The sequence below is a fragment of the Pseudoliparis swirei genome, chromosome 8 (assembly GCF_029220125.1).
Source record: "Pseudoliparis swirei isolate HS2019 ecotype Mariana Trench chromosome 8, NWPU_hadal_v1, whole genome shotgun sequence".
NCBI classification, from domain to species: domain Eukaryota; kingdom Metazoa; phylum Chordata; class Actinopteri; order Perciformes; family Liparidae; genus Pseudoliparis; species Pseudoliparis swirei.
Genome location: NC_079395.1, coordinates 6,395,808 through 6,414,815, shown reverse-complemented (window position 1 = coordinate 6,414,815; position 19,008 = coordinate 6,395,808). Strand labels below are relative to the sequence as shown.

Genomic DNA, 19,008 nt, shown 5'->3' with positions numbered 1-19,008 from the left:
ATTGCCCAACACAGATAATTGACATGAGCAGAACATGACAAGGTGATGGAGATGGAGAATTGTGGGCACTCATACTGCCTCCCTAATGAAATGCCCTTTTCTCACTCCAACAATTTTGGAAAGGAATTGCCATGACTACAAGACACCATTTTTTTGTGTTGCTTTCTTTACTGCTGCTGTACTGCCCTCTTCTGGTGACTAAACAAACAGCCTCATACGTCACAGATCAAGAACCCCATTAACGACCATGTGTGTCCTTTATGAATAGCCGGCTGGTGATTTGCAGAATGTATAATATGAGAATTATGTGTAAATATAATAAAGTAAGAGGAAATGAACGAAAGGAAATCAACGACATGTTCCCTAATCTCCTCAAAGGATCCTGTGTGTGGGAGGTATGTCTTGTATTAATGAAGTGTCAAGTTTATCTGATGCTCATGTTGATAAAACACTTGGAAATCAAATCCCAGAAGACATCATACTCTCCTAGAACCAATTCCAGCATCTCTCATGTGGCCGGCCCTCACTGCACGCTGCAGGCTTATTTTGGGAACGGTTATCTCTGCTCTGACACCATGAGTTCAGATAAAATGAGCTCATGCAATGGTGAAACGGTGGTTATTTTGGAGGAGGGCCAACATGTGTGTTTATACATCTCCTTCTTTACAGCATCCCTCTGATTCATCATTGAGTACTTGACTTCTACCCCTGTCTTTATATCTTAAATGTGAGTTAACTTACAGATTCTATCAGATCGGGAGATAGTCATCGGGCTTGGCCCACGAAGGGGGAACAGAAAATGGCTTGAAGCTCTAAATCTCACCAAAGATAATGTCCTCAGCTCCAATGTGTGCTTGGGAACTCTCCTCCTCACACTGTCACACAGCTCTAAAGCACAGCTAATAAATTCCAGCCTTGAGTGATGTGAATTGAAGCTCTTGTGTAACTGATGTGGTACTTTTCTGTCTCCCTCCACAGTCAGATGTTGCTCGGTGAATTGATCAGATTGGCTCAGAACAAAAGAATGATTGCTCAGTGCAGAACAGACTGCACACTATATATATATATAATGCCCCCAATATCCCCATTCGGCAACCGAGCAGAATGCAAATCACTACTGGTGTCCCTCGCCATGAATATCATCAACACGACACACACCTTTTTCAACTCAGGAGGCTGCATTCAAAAGACATTATCCTGTCTTCAGTGAGGTGTGATTTACAGATAAAGAAGCAATCAATTCCCAAATCCTCTCAGGTGGCACCTCTTCCACATTAATTACTGACCTAAAAGCATAACTTAATTCAAGGGAAAACATTAACACAAAGTAATGCTTTTGAAGAATGAAACTTTTCTTTTTTTTCTTTTTTTTAAAGTTGGGGGGAGTTTTTGGAAGCAGGGTGTTGGCCCAAAACGTCATTCCAAGGGAGTTGCAGTGAATGTGGACTTCCCCAAACTTGGAGTTTCATCAGTCACTGGGGCAATGTGGTTTCTGGGAACATCGTGCACGATAACAACAGAGTAGCCTCACTTTTTCAGTGTTAGGAGTATTTATTTAACGCTGTTTGTTTAGTATGAATTGCAGGAGAGGAGCGATGGACTGGCGGTGGACGGTTTTCACGCTGTTTTTGAACTTTCAGTTCACTTACGGAGCTCCCTCCTCTTATGACTTGTTCCAAGGGTCTGCATACACTGGAGTGGTCCAAAGACAGAGAAACAGGTACGTTACGGGCCGTTATGCCAGTTAAACTGTTCTTTGTTTATTTGAGAAAGGCATATAACGACAAATTCAGGGCGCGCGCGTTTCTTTAATCAAACTTTTCCTGGAGGTGGACGCTGCGTGCCTTTCGTTGTGCAGTTGCCAAAAAAAAGGCGATGAAGTCCAAACTTCTTCGTTAATCGGAATGACCTCAGACCCGTGAGGAGTTATCCTCTTATGGTCAGCTGTTATTAACATCCACGGTGTCGTTATCTGCCTGTGGCCAAATGTGGCTCGACTTTGCCTAGTGTTGCTAAAAGGCGATAACATTGAGATAAACGCTGGAATGTCAGTGGATTACTTCCATCTCTCGTTTAAAGGAGGTCATTAGTTCATTTGCAACTCTTATAGGCCTACAGATAAAATAAAGAGACGTTATGGGACGGGGAGAGCTCAGTGAAGCTTAACGGCCGAATTTGGATGTTTTATTTTGACATAAAAATCACTCAACACGCCATATATCATTATATTTGCACGGCACTCCTCCAACAAACAAAAAAAGTCTCTCTGATAGTTGTTGGTCAATGCATCTTGTTTATTCCTTCCTCTCTCCTCAGGAACTGGTGCGCCTATGTGGTGCGCAAGAACGTGAGCTGCGCGGTGCAGGGGAGTGTGGAGAGCTTCCAGGAGCCCGTGGTGGCCCCCTGCCCAGCCTACCAGGCCAACTGCCAGCAAAAAGTGACGTGAGCATCCGGGGGACGAGGGTGCATGTTCAGATGTATGAGATATTCTAAATGTTTCTCGGAGAGAGACCTGGTGGGGGCAGAAATATTCACAGTGGCGGAAGAAACGCTGTTGGCAGAAGCATAAGTACAGCATTTTATGGCGAGTTAAAAAGAAACACTGAAAAGGCAAAAGCTTGGACAGGAAATGGGGAGTAAAGTGAATAAGCATGAGAACTATCTCTCTCTATCAGTTCAACTGGTTACCTGAAATAACCTGGCAAGTCACAAGCTCGTGATCACAGCCAATAGTGACCAGCGATCACCTGTGGACACGCTTCACCTTTGAACACTCCTGCACTACTTCTATTTTATTTTAACATGAAACTGTTCTCAACAAGGTCTGTGGATTATCTTGAGTAACAGGATCTCTGGAGACTTTTGAGTTTTTCAAATGTATTTGTTGGCGCTTTGTGCAGTCCCATTATATCAGAGAGATGACAGACATGAGGCTGATGTCTCTCAAGCTATGGAACTCACATCGAAACTATCTAGATTGATAAAAGTCCTGACAGGCAAGAACAAAATGATGTATTATTGATTTTGGGGTGGACTGTTCCTTTAACGTGTAAAAAAACAAGATCCAGCTCTTGTTGTTTATAGGATGTGGTTTCTTAGTGTTGAGTGACGCATTGTAATTTAATTTGATTAGTATGATGACGCTTGCCTCATATCGTCCTGTGCTAAAACAAATGATGATAATGAACTGGAAACAATGTCTAAAATGTATCCATTAGCTAACATGCGTGTGGTGTAGGGTCACAGGGATATCGAGGCTATTAAAACTCTGGCTCTGACATGTTTACAACAAATAAAATCTGCACAATAGTCTCAAAAAATGTGTTGTATTTCTTACAAATGCTTTGCAGCTTTTGTTTTTTTACATTAGCAGATGGCCCACAATACTCTATTACATAACTAAATGTCCTGTTTTAGCATTTATCAACATAACACAAACATAATAGACCTTGGTATGAACCCATTTGGAAACCACATCAAAAGGAACCTCGTCCATGTTGTGTTCAGGAGCTGCAGGAACACAGTTGTGATCAGTTCATGAAAGTTATTATCAGAAAGTCAGAATTTAAAACTTTGTATTAACTTAGATAAACAAAGAAATCAGTTCCTGTAAGTAAGAGTATCCACACAAGTAACTGATCAGTTGCTATTGATTTCTTTCCTGGAACATGTGTTGAAATGTAATATATTTAGCTTTGTGAATCATTATTAGTTGTGAAACCACACATGCTATTTGTCATTGAGCTTTGTGATTTAAACACAGCCACAAGAGCCACTGCGTCGTGGAAAAGATTCCTGGCAACATCATCCTTAGGTCACGGGAAAAGGTTTCCAAGTTTCTGCTTCAAGCAAGAAGAGCTGGCAGTGAGAAGAGACACCTCTGGATTTTTCCATTTCTCAGTGATCACATATTGTATTGACTTTATCTCACCTGCAGATGAGATTTAAAGTCGAAATAGAGTGGAAAATCCACTTGTTCCCCTTTTAGATCACATCCTGAGTCATAATGTGCACTCGTATGTAAAAATATGACAAAACATAAATGTCTTTGTATCTTTAATCAAAATACAATCGTCTTTTCTTCCAGTAAAACCAAATATGAAGTTGGCTTACATAAACTAGTAACAATATTGAACCAATAATATCATGACAAAAATATTCCATTTCACTGAAGCTAAATGCGCTTTAAACTCTGTTTCTTTGGGACTTTAAGCACACATGGTGGACAAAGGCTCTGATGTCAAGGATTCTAGTTTCCTTTCTTCTTTTCGTCGAGCTTGAACAGTGTTATAGGTGAGGGTGTCAGTTAGGAAATGTGCAAAGATGATTGAATCAGTCATCAACTTTCCAGATGTTCTGCATGATGTGAATCCTGCCGACAGGGAAGTGATGTCATCTATTGTTTCTTTGGCTAGAAAGTTGAAATATTGATGTGATGGGGTAAAGTAGAGCAGCTCAAAAAGTCTTAACAAAGGCAGATGTTTTGGTGATTGTAGGAGTCAACAGATCCCCCCAAAAATACACATTATTGGAATAAATGGTCTGGATTTGATGTCATTCGAGATTTTGAAAAATTGTTTTTTCTGCTCGGTTTTACAGACACCAAAATCGGTTTCGACCTACGTACAAGCTTTCCTTCAAGACGGTCACGGAGTTGGAGTGGAGATGCTGTCCTGGTTACCACGGTCTGGACTGTAAAGATATAAAACCAGCCCTAGATCGACACACTGTTCAGGGAACACAACCTTACCGCCAACCAAATCCTGGATATACAACCAGACACACACAGAGTAAGACACAATTTATCTTTGTTTCAAAATTGTCTGCGAAATATCTACAGTATTTATTTATAAATGTAACAAAGTACCATAAAACAACTACTTTTAGATACCTCAGTGCATTTCCCTTAAAACAGGAGAGAATGTTAATAACAATCAGGGGCTCTCCTCATCCCCTCCATCTCCCCCGTCATCCTAATCATCCCAACCCCTCCAAGAAAAGGCCCGCATCCAGCAGAAAGACTCCCCCCTGAAGCACCCCTGAGCCCCCTGCCGCCCCTGTCCACCCTGTTCACCGACATCTTCAACACCTCTTCAACACCTCCCTGGTTTCACCTGCTTCAAGGGCATCCCGTCATCCCCACCATCCACCCCCACCAAACCCCAAAATTAAAACATCAGGCCCAGGGCTCAATGTCGTCGCGTCATGCTGTCCACAGGTGGTCTGAAAGTCACTTGCTTGGTCATCTGACGACCCCACCACGGACCTCCTGGACCTCCCAGTCCCTGTCTCCAGGAGCCAACAGGTCTGCAGGGTCTGCAGCACATGCAGCCAACATGCAGAGGCAGCAGCATCTGGACTCCACTTGACTCTCAGGATCCTGTTCATGGTCCCTCCCTGCTGCAGGATCCTGTTTGTGGACTTCCTGCTGCATCCAAGCTCATGCAGCTGTCCTCCAGCTGCTGCAGGCCCGACCTGCAGGTCACGTGCGACACCTGCTGACCGAGTGGGGCTCCCGGACGTGAGGGGCAGCTCATTCTCGGCTTCCTGACCCCCCCAAGGCTGTTCCCTCTGCTGTGTGTGTCTCCTCTCACTGTACTCCTCCAGCTGCACTCCCCAAGCAGTCACCGTCACCAGTGAAGCCCAGCTCCGACCTCTCATTCACGGACCTGACGTTGGACTCCCACAGGACAGATCTGAGACCCAGGTGTGAGAGCCTGGTGACCAGACAACCTGGACCTGACCTGCAGAGGCAGTGGAGATGCTCAAGTGGACCAGAGGAGGGTGGCAGCCCCACCACACCCCGCCAGATGCGTGCCTGTGCCTGTCCTCATGTGGCAGTCTCTCCTCCCCTGGCTTCCATCCTACCCCTCTGGCTCCATCCATCTCAGAGGACCAGCTCCATCTGAAGAAGCTGAGCATCTCCAAAAGAGGGGCAGAGAGGATGTTCCTCCAGGCCTGGAAGATGATCCACCTGCCAGGGAAGATGATGGTACAGTTCTACCATGAGTCCATCATCCTCCATGGGCACCACGCAGCCGCACCCAAAGACAAGCGCCAAAGACAGCGCATCCTTGCTCCGCGATGATCGGGTGGCAGCTCCTTATCCAGTCCAGGTCTCCTGTCCACTTCCAGGTCACTGGACCCCAGACCCAGTGTCATTGACCCCTCCCCCCTGGACCTCCCCTGGGAGGACCTCCTCGAGTCGCTGCTGGTCCATCAGTCCCACCCACCCCCACCACTTTTTCCACGCTTTCTCTTCGCGGCGGGGCTCATCGGGACTGACTGACTGACGACCTGTCACCCCCAGGACTACCTCCTCTTCCACCCCTCTCCTCCTTCTTTCTCTCCTTCCTCTTCCTCCTCCTCCTCTTCCTCCCTCCCCCTCCCCTCCCTGCGATTGATTGTTGTTTGTGTGTCCAAATGCCTTCCACAAAAAAAAAAATTCGTTGTTTTGTGAAAACATTCATTCTTTGGCAATAAACCTGTTTCTGATTCTGATTCTGATTCTGATTCTGATTCTGATTCTGATAACTTGTTTTCTGATCATAGGGCCAGAGCGGAGAGAGACAGGGCAACATGAGATGAGGCATGGCGAAACAGATAAGGTGCATCTTCTCGAAGGGGAAGTCCAGCGCTTGTCTCAGACAGTCCAGGATCTCCAGTCCGCGGTGACAGGGTTAACTGCCAACCTCCGCACAGATCTGCAGGAAGACACCAAGAAGATATTGATGACACTTCTCAACAATATGCGTCCACCAGACAGTGCTACGGCGGCAGGCATAGAGGACAGCCCTGCAGTGCTGGATGGTCATCAAGCTACCAGAGGTGGGATTGCTGAAGACAATACTCTAGAGAAAATAGTGAACCGGTTGGATGATATCAACAATGAACTGAAAAGAAAGGATGACGCTCTGGAAGACCTAAGAGGAACCATGACAAGTCATGAGGGGCAGATCCGCGTCCTGATGGATGCCTCTCAATCTCAGACTCCAGCCATAGCGGAGTTCGATGTTATACAGACCTACGTTGATGGGAAATTTGAGAAGCTGAAAAAGGAGCTCGACCAAAATGTGGAGGAACAGATGGCCGAGCTACAAAGCTCATGCAACGACAAGATCAAGACCTGTGAAGACAGCCGCGATCAAGGTTTGGTCAGCCTGACCAAGCTGGTGGATACCAAGGAGACTGATCTGAGAAAGGAGATCCGGGGACTACGTCTGGACATGGCTGCAGCAGATGGACCCATACGAACTCAAAGGCAGACGGATCCATCCAAAGCGGTCGAGGACCGTAGTAACAACAAAGACCTGTGGCGGGAGGTCGACCGCATTGCAGAGGCTCACCGCGTCCTGAATGTACGCATTGACAACGAGCTGGCGCACCTGTCTGAACCTCAGGAGGATAATGATTTCAGCTTCATAATCGAAGACCTGGAGGGACGCATTAACGTCACGGAGCGAAATGCTGAGACTCACTGTTTCTATATCGAAGAGAAGCTGACCCGAACGATCTCGCTCGAAGTGGCAGCATTCCGGCAGCTTCTGGAGGAGCGTCTGAGCAACATGGAGGACCAGTTTACGGACATGCTGGTGGAATTGAGCAACAGCTCCTTCCCTGGGATGTTTAGCGGATCCATGGATGCCCTGCAGACAGAAGTCAACAACAATAAGTTCCTCCTCCAAAGTTTGGATGATAAGGTCAACGCTGTTGGAGAGTTATGCTCTGCAGGATGTTCAGGCTCAGGAATTAGTGTCGGTACATTGAGTTCCTCGCCCACACCTCAAGGGCTAGAAACCATTTTGAAGGACCTGAGTCGGTATAGGAATGATTTGGACATTCTCCACACAGATGTCAATGCCAACGCGGACAAGCTCAGGCAACTGGAAGATCTGGTTGGACGACAGTCAGTCGTAATTGAGAGACGTGCGGAGACGATGGATGTCTTCCAGAAGGGATTGATCCATCTCCAAGATAATGTGCTTGGTCTGGCTGGTTCTGTCGGCGGGTTAAGTGACTCCTTAAGCGAATACAACCAGGATATGCACAGAATGAACTTGACATGCTGCCGCGCGGAGCAGAGCGGCTTTGCGAATCCGGCACGGGACAACTGGGCATCGGTGATCCCAGTACCCAGTAGCCAGGCAGAGGACACCAGACGCCACGTGGAAGAGCTGATCACCAGGCTTGATACGTTCAGTAGGCAGGTGTCATCGGAGCTGAGTCAATGTAAACAGAACACGCAGAGTGTTTCTGATGGCATTACTGCTGTGGATGGGCGCGTGTCCAACCTTGAAAAGGTGTGTCGAAGCTTAGATGGGGTTTCCGCCAACATCAAAGAGCTTAATGAGGGACTGGAGAGACATGTTAGTGGTCTGAGGGACTATGTGTCCAGGATGAACGTCACCTGTGGAAATCATGACGCGGACATCGTCGCCCTGCAGCATTCCCTGCAGAGGTTCCAGGCGCAGCTGTCTGCGATGGCCAAACACGTCCTACAAGACGTCGCCGCCAAAGAGCCAGGTGAGTTGTGTGATTTCGTGACGGTTTGATGACATCATACATTGGCCATCTGTGGTAGTGTTTGCATGAAGGACATTTTTATTAGGCATCGTGTGGTCATATTTCTTTGGAGACAATATTAAGAGGCTTTAGACTCGGAGCCTCCAAGTGGGGCAGGGGGTTATGACATGCAGCAGTGGGAATGTGGCAGCAAGGGTTGTGCTTCAGTTCACCACAATGACAAAGAGTGCCCTGCATGCACGCTGCAATAAGAAGAGTGCGTTGTGAGGATGTAAAATGAGACTGACTAGCTGCATGCTCCATGCTGCAGACTTGGCTTCATTTGTGAATTTAAAGAAAAAGTTCAACATTTTGGCAAATAAGCTTATTTGCTTGCTTATCGACTTATTCACCATTCTGATCGACGTAGCTCCACCCCCTCTTGTTACTTCTGCCGGCAAAAAAGCTGAAATGGCAGTGTGACAGTAAGTTGTTCTACACTATGACACAGTTTCCCCCCTCACAAGTCTATGGATTCTCCCATTAGCCCAGGCAGGCACTGAATACTAAATACACACACTCCTTTGTAGCTTCCTCCCTAATTTCCACCATATGAGTTTATCAAGTGTGATTAATATCTGTGTAAACACAAACTTTTCCTGAATATAATCCTCCATATAATGCATTTTGCTTGCTTGGCTTACATGGAGGCTTGGTGGGAAGGATCAGATCCCATGAATGGCCGCAGGGTAATTCCCGGAGAAGGAGGACACGGGTTCACTGGGCCTCCCGTGCTCGCCTTGGATATGTCATTCAATATGCCCCAGCACCGACAGGCAGAGGCCCACATTGGAAACTTCCTGCCTCTTAGAGCCGTGTTGCCCTACGAATTCCCACGTTTTTTATATAAGGAATCACATTTGTTGATGCTGAGGTCAGCCCCTCCGAACTACTCTGATGATTTACTCGCACTGTTTTGTGCCTCAGTGCTCCTTCTTGTAAATGTCAGAACACTCGAGCTGACCGGCGTGTGCACGTCGAGCTGCAAAGTCCTTTTTTCTTGCACCATGACATTGCTTTTTTTTGTGGTCAAACCACAGAACTGCAGACATCAGTCTCAATTTCTATCAGGACACAATTAAACAAACACACACATGCTCATACACAATACAACCCCCTCCCTCTCATTCTCCTGACACATGTACACGTACCAACCTCCAGAGATTCCCGTAGGGTGACCTCAGCCTGATGTGCAGAGTCTGGTCCTCATTAAGGGCCCTGACTCACTGCTGGAGCCAGTCTTGATGGAGAGGGGAGAAGCATGGCTCCACACCCAGGACCAGATGCTTCCACTACCCTCAGCTGTGATGTCATGACTGGGGCCCCATCGCCGGTGCCTCCCTCTCTCCAACCATCCAAAACAATGGTATGATGGGGACCTGAGGAGAAAAGGAGGGCGGCTGGATAGCGGTAGAGAATGAAGGCATTTTCTCTTCTATTTCACTTTTTTGACAAATAAGTTAATTCAGCAGTTAATTCCAAACTGTGATATTTGATGTCATTGATGTGCCTCAGCCCAGACGAGCCGGGTGTACTGTAACAAATTGTCGGGGCCTCTTAATTAGTTGTTTATTCCTAATCCCTGTATCCGTTTCTTGCTTTATTTTTAATATGAGAGAGCACATTTGAAGTTTGATATTTTGTGAAATACGAGAGACTATTATTATGTTGTCACCTTCACGTTAAACCATTGCTTTGTTGACTCAGGTTTTGGAGCCTCGGGTTCGGCATATTGTTCGTCTTCATCTTGGTTTTTGGCTGCGGCACCTTGTAAAACTGAACATTGACGAAGACATTTTTCAGGTGATCAAAATGTGACAATTAACTTTGATAAACTGAAAAGAAAATGGTCAAAGTTATGTGTCCTGCATTGGCTTCACTTTTCAAAGGTTGCTTAGTATAAAAGGTGGAAAAAAGCTAGATTTGTTCCGTCTAAAATAAACTAAATCCTCCTAGCGACCTAGCAGCACCTCTAAAGCTCACTAATAGCCTACTATGTTTACAGGCAACCAGTCTGTCACACAATGTTGTCCAGATTAAACAAACCATATTTAATTAGTGAGCTTCTGAGTGCTAGTTCAGAGATTTGGTGACCAGGACACAGCCAGCCGAGCCGTTTGCTGTGTACAATACTTTGTGCTAAGCTAAGCTAGCTTGTCGCTGGTTGTAGCTGCATTATTACTGAACAGACTTGCGAGATGTTTCATTCTCCTCTTCTTACTATTGGCAATAAAGTGAATAAATGTTTCCCCCTAAATGTCTCCCTCATTGTGCTCGTAGTCTGTATCCCACGAGAGAGGGAGTTGGGCTGTGCGGCTGAGGTAGCATGAGGATTTCATGTTTTCCTCCAGTATGGAAAGGAGATAAATAGTCTGAATGGAGATGAAACATGTCCGTGAAAAATCCCAGCTCTGTGGGTGTGGTGGTGGTGGAGAGCCCGCTGAAATGTTGCCTCAGTCATACGAAGACCCCAAGGAGGCTGCGAACAGATGACATGTTGTAATAACAGAAGTGAAAGATTAACTGGAATAGCTTTGCCGTTACTCAATCCGACTGCTGAATGGAATTGTGTGACTTCGGTTGCAAAATGTTGGCACCGCTTTGCCCACAGCTGCTGTTAAAGTGTGTGTGTGTGTGTGTGTTTCTGGCGGTTTTCAGGGAGTCGTGGTTGAGCAGCAGTGACTGAATAACACAGGTGTACCAAAGTGACTCTGACATAAGGGGAAGCTGTTGTGTCTTAACATAGGTTATTAGGACATTTAGAAATCTGGGAAGAGCTTGAGCTTGCTGTTCTTCATTTAGAGTTAGACGGTGACGAATCAACTTTCTTTCTTTTTTTCATTAGATTTAAGACGTTCTTTTCCTCCTTTTTCTGGATGGGATCCCAGCCTCGCTCAAATCTCTTCCCCGTTACTTTCTCCCTCTCTTATGTCTGAACGACTCATCGCTCTCTCCTTCCGTCCAGTTTTTTTTGGTGTCCTTCCTAGAATGCCAGAGAACCTCTTTTCCTCCTCTCCATCCAAGCTGGCCTGAGAGTGTTTCTATCGACGGGCGAGGCCTTCAGAAAAGAAGAAAAACAAACTTATTAAAGCAGGGATACATTGAAGGCTTTGATTTCATGGCTCAATGCTTTGCAATTGATCATTCTGACTTCATGTAGGAGAGACGAGCAATAAGATGAACTGTCCACCGTGATGAAGGAATACAAGAAAAACAAGATATCAAAGGCTTTTTGAAGTCAAAGGGTGTCTGCTGGGAAAGAATGGAAAAATTGAACCCGACACCACAAACACAGACACTCTATATATTTAGTGTGAAGGAGAATTTTGAGAGATCTTTGAAGCCGAGACGTGAGGTGTTTCCACCTCTGACCAATGAGCCCATCTGGAAGTCTTCACAGGAGAATGGACCCAGATACACAGGAAGAGTCCCTGAGGGCTGCCATGCATTGCACAATTGAACCTCCCATCATTAATACCACTGGAGAAAACTGGGGTGGAGGATGAAATAGTGGAATAGCAAGAAGAGAAGAATGTATGATCAGAGTGTGAGTGATGCGTAATCGTAATGCGTAACCACCCCTCCCTGCTCTGAGCCCCATGACGCTAGTTTCCATCGCATGATCAGCTCCTCTGCTGCAATACTGCTCGACGCTTTCAGACACTTTTGAACACTCACGCACCGTCACCCGAGTCTGTGCAGCATCCCTCCCCCAGTTGTCTCAATATGCTCGTGAGCAAGAACATCTGCTTTGGCTGATGCTCTTCATGGTTGCACATAGCACTGGTGTGTGTGTGTGTGTGTGTGTGTGTGTGTGTGTGTGTGTGCGTCAGTCTGTTTGTGAGTTGTTGTTGTTTTTTTTGCACGACTCTGTGGTTGCCCCCTTAGTGAGACACAGGCTCATGGGAAACATGCACTCAGACAACCAACGTCCTGCAGGAGGAAATGAGGAAGTGATTTCTGGTTATCTCAGGACAACAAGATTGCTGGGTTTAATTTGTTTTTGATGATGTTGTTTCTGAGTAGCTTGTGGTTTCACTTGCACTAAGGAGGAGTGTTGATGCTTGCTGATGTTTTTATTTGATAAGTGTGAGTGGATTTCATAATCTGGAGTTGCAGGCAGTCTTTTATTTAGCGTTGCTCTCAGGTATTTTGATTGATTGTACGGTTGACTTCAGTTGATTCATCGTTCAAGCTCAAAAGTTATTGAGTGTTATCCTGTGGGGTTGAGCGGGAAAGTTCATGCATGATTTATCAGTCTAGACTGTTTTGGTGTGAGAATCCTAGTTTCAGAGTTATCTGCCGTAGAGATGTCAGCCTCTTCTCTTATATAATGGACCGAGGTGGCACTCGGCTCAGGTGCTCAGAGCCGAGTTCTCTACATGCAACTGCTCACAACAAGATCTGTGGATTATCTTGAATCATCAAGTCACGATTTATAGAAAGAGACATTGCTGTCGAGATTTTCAAATGTATTTTTTTTTCACGCTTTGAGCATCACAAGTCGAGCGTCTTATCGTCCCATTATATTGGAGAGAAGGCAGACATCTCTACGCCCGATATCTCCAACACTAAGCAACTCACACCAAAACAAAATAGATTGATAGATAGCACTACAGGTAAATATAACAAATATGTTATTTAGATCTTAGGGTGAACCGTCTCTTCAAGCTTTTCTCCAGAGCTTTCAACTGCATTTTGTGATCGTCATCAGCAGATGGAGTTAGAGCAGAAGTCCATCCGCCAATGAGGCATTGAAGGCTTTTAAATGGATCTTGAGATTAATTTCTACCCGAGTACCCAGTGCAGTTCTCTTGTAATAGAACACTGTAAATACATGAAGTATTTATCAGTGAAATACATGAGACATTATCCTTGAAGGACAAACAAAGTGGTTAAAGTATTTCCCAGCTCATAAATCTTGAACCAGCTGTTCGGTCTCGCTTTTCAGCATCATTTGACCTATTCTTACGACAGCTGGTCTGTAGAATCAGATTATTAGCGTACCTATAATGTTTAATACAACGGCAAAAGCTAGCGTGCATTTAGTTTGTCTATTTTTTTTAAAAATCAAATAAAAACATAAATTCCACCTAAATACATGTATTTTCTCTCATTTAAGAAATGTTAAACGTGTATATGTTTTCAATAACATGCATACAATGAAGTTGTGATTTATCACAAGTATATCTCTTGGAAAAGGCTGGTTTAACTTTTCAAGTTACTATAAGGTGCAGCGGAAATGGCAGTAAAAAAAATGTTTAGGAACATTCTTTTATCCTTGAACGTAGAAACCTCTTCACTGAATCTTGAATACAGCTCGTCACAATGTGCCCGACACCTGGCTGTGAGGCAGAGTTTACACAAAGCAGGTACTGCGATTATTTGTTGTTATTTGTCCTCGGGACACTCTCACAGCGTCAATGGGCCCACCTCAGAGGCCCCAGTGATGTCTGTGCCCTCGGGGTCTGGCGAGCAGTCAACTATTTCGGTTCAGATGGTTCTCGTTGCCTAAAACTCACACCGACTGCCTGCTTTGCTTTTACAAACGGTAATAATGAAACCGGTTGAACAAAATAAATAGAGCTCAGAGGTCCAAGGAGAGCCGGGTCGAATTTGGCCTGTCATCAGAATTCAAGCCGTTGAAAAAAGAATTCACGAGAGAAGGGAGGGATGCGGTCTGAATCTTAGAGAGGAAGTGGGATTTATAAACAAAAAGGCTCGTGCTGAAGAAATCCTCCATAACCTTCAGTTGTCGTGACCAGATGGCAACGCCTATGACATGGTCAGAGTGAGCTGTAATTTCATTTATTTACAATCTTCCCACTGTCTGCCTTTTTCTTTCGAAGGAATGACCTTAAGACCAGAGAGGCCCGCTTCTTCGCCAGACTCCACCAGAACCAGAGTCCAACAATTCCACATCCCTCTCGTCCTCCCGCCGCTGCCATCCAGCCCCAGGCAGCCGCACAATCCCAGCCAACCTCTGCAGCCCAACGTGCACACGATTAAGATCAGCTCGCCAAGCCAGCCGTCCAGCCCCTGGCAACCGGGCCACGGCCCTCCCCTGTCGGTCCCCTTAAGGCCGGTGGTGGAGACGGGCGAGGCGGGACCTCCAGGGTACAGCCGCAGGGTCACGGTGCGGAGAGGGTCCGAGGACTCGTCCAGCGTGCCCGTCAAAGGATTTGCTGGAGTGGCAGGTGAGAGGAGCTGATGGGGGATGATGGGCATCACAGGTGTGTTGTGAACCAGTGTGAACACCAGGGCTTTATGGCACAAACAGAAAAAGATTCATACAGGTGCCTCAAAGTCAATCCAACTTTATTTGTATAGCAGCTTTAATACAGTTTAGTGCAGTTCCAAGTGCTTCACAGGTGACTGGCTCGGCAAAAATAATACGGAACGCGTGCGGATTGTGAAAACAAATAAAGCGTAAACTAGTCAGTGATTATTATTACGTGTGACATATTCAATGCATGTTCCTTTTCTCAGCGGTGCTGTCAATTGCCGTTCATATCAGCATCGACACACTTTGGAATCGAGCTCGGCTTGTTTTGTTCTTTTTAGCCATTTTCATTTCACACATGGAACCCAGAACGTAGGTTTAATTATCCACGGACTCTGTTTTTCTTTCTTTCGCCATCCACACGTCGGAATGCTGTTCTTAAAAGGCTTTAAACTGGGGCCAACTCAAATAGGACGGAAGAGACAACAGATCGCCACCGAGCCAGTCCTGGGTGTAATTAATAGGACGACGAGGGACATTATCACATTTGTTTTATCAGAATCAGAATCAGAATCAGAAACAGTTTTATTGCCAGGAATGTTTACACAAACGAGGAATTTTATTTGGCGGAAGGTGCAATATTTGGACATGACAAACAAACAACAATCAACACGACAGAAAGACAACAAATAATGTGAAAGTGTTTGGGTGTGTCCTCCCCGTGGCATGTTTTGGCTGTAAACAGCAGTTTTAAAATACGTCTTATGAATCCACATTAGTCGAGATTGAGACTGATAATCAAACTGTGCATTCAAAATTCATGCAATTCTTCAGGCTTTAATATAGAGTAGTACATGTTTTTAATGACTGCACCAATGAAGGGTATCTTTTCAAATCCTCATTACAGGGCTGTGAATCCGAGTGATTAGCTGGTTGTACGTCTGCTTTATGATCGTTGGTCTCATTTGGAACATAAACAACCCAAATATCTCTCGGTTTATATCCATCAAGGCTCAGAGGAAACTGTGAGCGTCTGAATCTACTTATAGATCCCATCGTTGTGTGACAGCAAACACATCGTACTCATTCGTAAAGTCACTTGTAGAACCAAAATGGTGCCGATTACAACCTGCTTTGGGTTAATTTATACTTCCTCTGGGAGCCTATCCCACAATGTGCAGACGGAAAACCAAACGACTGCCTCGGGCAAGAATATTCACCCGCTCGCCTCTTCATGACGATAACACGTGACGCGTTTGTCATCCGTTTCTCTTGCAGGCTATCCGTCTGTGCAGCCGGCGTCTTTCCAGCCTCAATCAGCCAGCCACCAAGGTGCCGTAGCGTTTCATCATCTCGTTACGACGCATGCACCGGTCAACTACATCGGTGTCCAAAGACAACAAAAACTAAACGGGAAAAGCTGTGAATAATGTGTAGCCCGAGAGAGCAATGGAGTGGGAGCTGGATGTGTTTAGTTTAACCCTTGTGTTGCCTTCGGGTCAATATGACCCGATTCAATGTTTCACCCTCCTGTTACCTTTATATTTACTAACATATTTTACCCTTGAGGTCAATATGACCCCAGCTATTAAAATCTCCAGAAAATTAGAATTAATATTGTTTTCCAAGTTTAAGTGTGAGGTACTTTATGTTTGTTTGTTGACTCCCGAAAGAACACGGACATTAAACATTGAATCGGGTCAAATTGACCCGAAGGCGACAGGAGGGTTAAATATTGAATCGGGTCAAAATGACCCGAAGGCAACACAAGGGTTAAGGAGATGTGGGCGGACTGTAGAAGGATTTTCGTTCATCTGAAGGCACTTACCAGAAAGTTTTACCCCGGGCAGCATGGTGTTACATTTGGTGACAATTTCAGAAGTAGATAATGGTTAGTCACTGAAACAAAGATGCATTTATTTCTTTATAGAGACATACAAACACAGAAAAGCCCACACTTGATACTGCATTTGGGTTTTGAACATATTGGAAACTCATATCTAATGAAACATCAAAGCATCAACCCCTTGAGCTCACAGACGAGACTGGAGGCATGAAGACACAGTTAACCCTTTGTTCATCTGCACCTCGTAGTTCCCGGAGCAGCGAAGATGCCCTGGAACCCGATGCTTCGCGCTGCAGTTGAATCACCAGGTAAAAATCTCAATAGTATCTGCATTAAGAAAGAAGAAACAAAAGAAAACCATAAAGTAAATCATTAGCTCAAATATAAGGATTTTAAAAATATTTTTTTCCCAGTTACTGTCGATAGTGAGAACTGTAGTTTCTTTGAAATGAGACACTGATCAACTTATATATATATAAATATTATAAATATTATATATAATATATATATAAAAATGATATAATACATATAAATAAATAAAAATAAATATACGTCTATAACATGTTATTGTTGCAGTTCCTGCCGACATCGACGCAGCTCCCTTCTCCTTCTCTGCTGGCCTCACACAGCAGCCGCTCTCTGGAGACTTTGGCTTCATCCGCTTCAACAGAGTTCTCGTCAATGACGGAGGACACTACAATCCCCACACAGGTACACAACAGATTTAATATGTGTTGCAGTCCACGAACCTTTGTTTGCACGACTATAATGCAAAGTCAAACGTTCAAGTTGAATAGTAACACCAGCTCTCTTCTTCCAGTCTTCAACATTTGTAGTTTCTCTGGCTTATTGTCCGAGCCTTGCCCTTTAAATTAAATTATTATCTATTGCTTAAGTTCTTTAGTTTGTGCATATAATAAAACAGATATACAGGAGCATAAGAAGATGCAGAGGTGGTTTCGGGGAGGCGGGGAACAATCCATATTTAGTTTGTGGTACCGCAAACTCATGAAACGCATCTGCTTTTAAATATAATTTGAACAGAATGACTGGATGTTGTCTTTTCCATCCAAAGGCACATTAGGATTTGGTGTAATGGAACAGAGGGAATTATTCCACAAAGACTGTTCACATGGGCACCTCGCTATGACATTCATTTAAATACATCCTCAAACCTATTGCAGCTCATAGGCGATGGAAACGGGGCCCACAGGAGGAGCAGCGTCACATGAGTAAACGTGTTGATCCTCCCCACTCGTTCCCTCTCTCCTCCTCAGGGATCCTCACTGTGCCTCTGGACGGCCGGTACCTGATTTCGGGACTGCTGACCGCCAAGCAGGGCGACCGCGTGGAGGCCGTCCTGTCCGTGGCCAACCGCAGCGTCCAGAGGCTGCAGAGCTCGGCGGGGCCCTTGGCCGGTCAGCACGGGGGCTCGGCCGGCGGCGACTGCGGCTGCGGAGGCTCGGTGTCCTTCAGTCTGATCCTGCCCCTGAGGAAAGGAGACAGCGTGGGCCTGGTGAGGACCGGAGGCCAGCTGGCCACCACCGGCGCCAGGGAGATCCTGTCCACCTACAGCGCCGTCTTCCTGTACGCACCGCACGACAAGAGATAGCTGGAGCTCAGCTGACAGCACGGACTGCTTTGTTCCCAGATAGTTGGACTGGGGGGGGGAGAGATGTTGGAGTAACCATAGTTTTCACTGTTTTGCTGTGATGCCGCTTCTTTGCCACGCAGTATGAAGATCCTCTTATTAATTCAGTTAAGTCTTTACATTGCAATGTGTAAGCCATTTGCCAAATATACCTGAATACAAGAAGCAGGATTTGTTTCTAATATATTTGATTATCAAGATGCCTCTTTGTACCCGTTGTGAATGTCGTGTAAATAAGTGTTGAGAAATTTACATAAAAATGCATAAAATGTTATTATTTTTAACAAAACCAATCTCAGTCAGTGTGGCAGAATGCAATATCAATGATTCGGCCATAAACCATAATAAATCAAAGCATGAGCTCACTTCTTACTGTGTAAGTCACACTGTAGAAGCAGAGAATGAATAATTCATACACATGGAGGTTTTGCAACACAACATACTTTAATTAATGTTAGACTTGGCTGGCTTCAGAAATTGCACTGAGAAAGAAGGTTTGAAGTACGACACGAACGTTTGTCTCATTACGTAAAGCGGGTGTGGAGGAAAAAACTATTTAATACATTTCCCCTCACCTCACTCCTGAGACTTAAAATATCCGAGCAGCAAACTGTACCAGCAGGAGAATATCGAGCCTTCGGTTCGGCCTCTTAACCTTCGACGAGGAGACAAACGCTGATTTCTATTCACAGTAATTCAGTGGGCTGTTATTCGGTCGCGTTATTC

The 19,008-nt window shown here is 45.2% G+C and overlaps 1 protein-coding gene across 1 annotated transcript; it reads left to right on the top strand.

Annotated features, from left to right (window-relative positions):
- Nucleotides 1-1,485: 1,485 nt before the first annotated feature.
- Nucleotides 1,486-18,647, top strand: emilin2a (elastin microfibril interfacer 2a). The gene is made up of 9 exons (XM_056421862.1): nucleotides 1,486-1,720; nucleotides 2,317-2,442; nucleotides 4,600-4,790; nucleotides 6,553-8,523; nucleotides 14,412-14,759; nucleotides 16,064-16,117; nucleotides 16,880-16,939; nucleotides 17,208-17,342; nucleotides 17,909-18,647. Exons 1-9 carry the CDS (start codon nucleotides 1,575-1,577, stop codon nucleotides 18,241-18,243), a joined length of 3,366 nt encoding a protein of 1,121 aa, XP_056277837.1. The 5' UTR covers nucleotides 1,486-1,574; the 3' UTR covers nucleotides 18,244-18,647.
- The last annotated feature ends 361 nt before the right edge of the window (nucleotides 18,648-19,008 follow it).

Excerpts from the sequence above, each read along its gene's own strand:
- emilin2a (XM_056421862.1), top strand. The coding sequence starts at position 1,575 with ATGAATTGCAGGAGAGGAGCGATGGACTGGCGGTGGACGGTTTTCACG. Across the intron at positions 14,760-16,063 it reads AGGATTTGCTGGAGTGGCAG|GCTATCCGTCTGTGCAGCCG; the intron begins GTGAGAGGAGCT and ends TTTCTCTTGCAG. Across the intron at positions 16,118-16,879 it reads TCAATCAGCCAGCCACCAAG|TTCCCGGAGCAGCGAAGATG; the intron begins GTGCCGTAGCGT and ends TGCACCTCGTAG.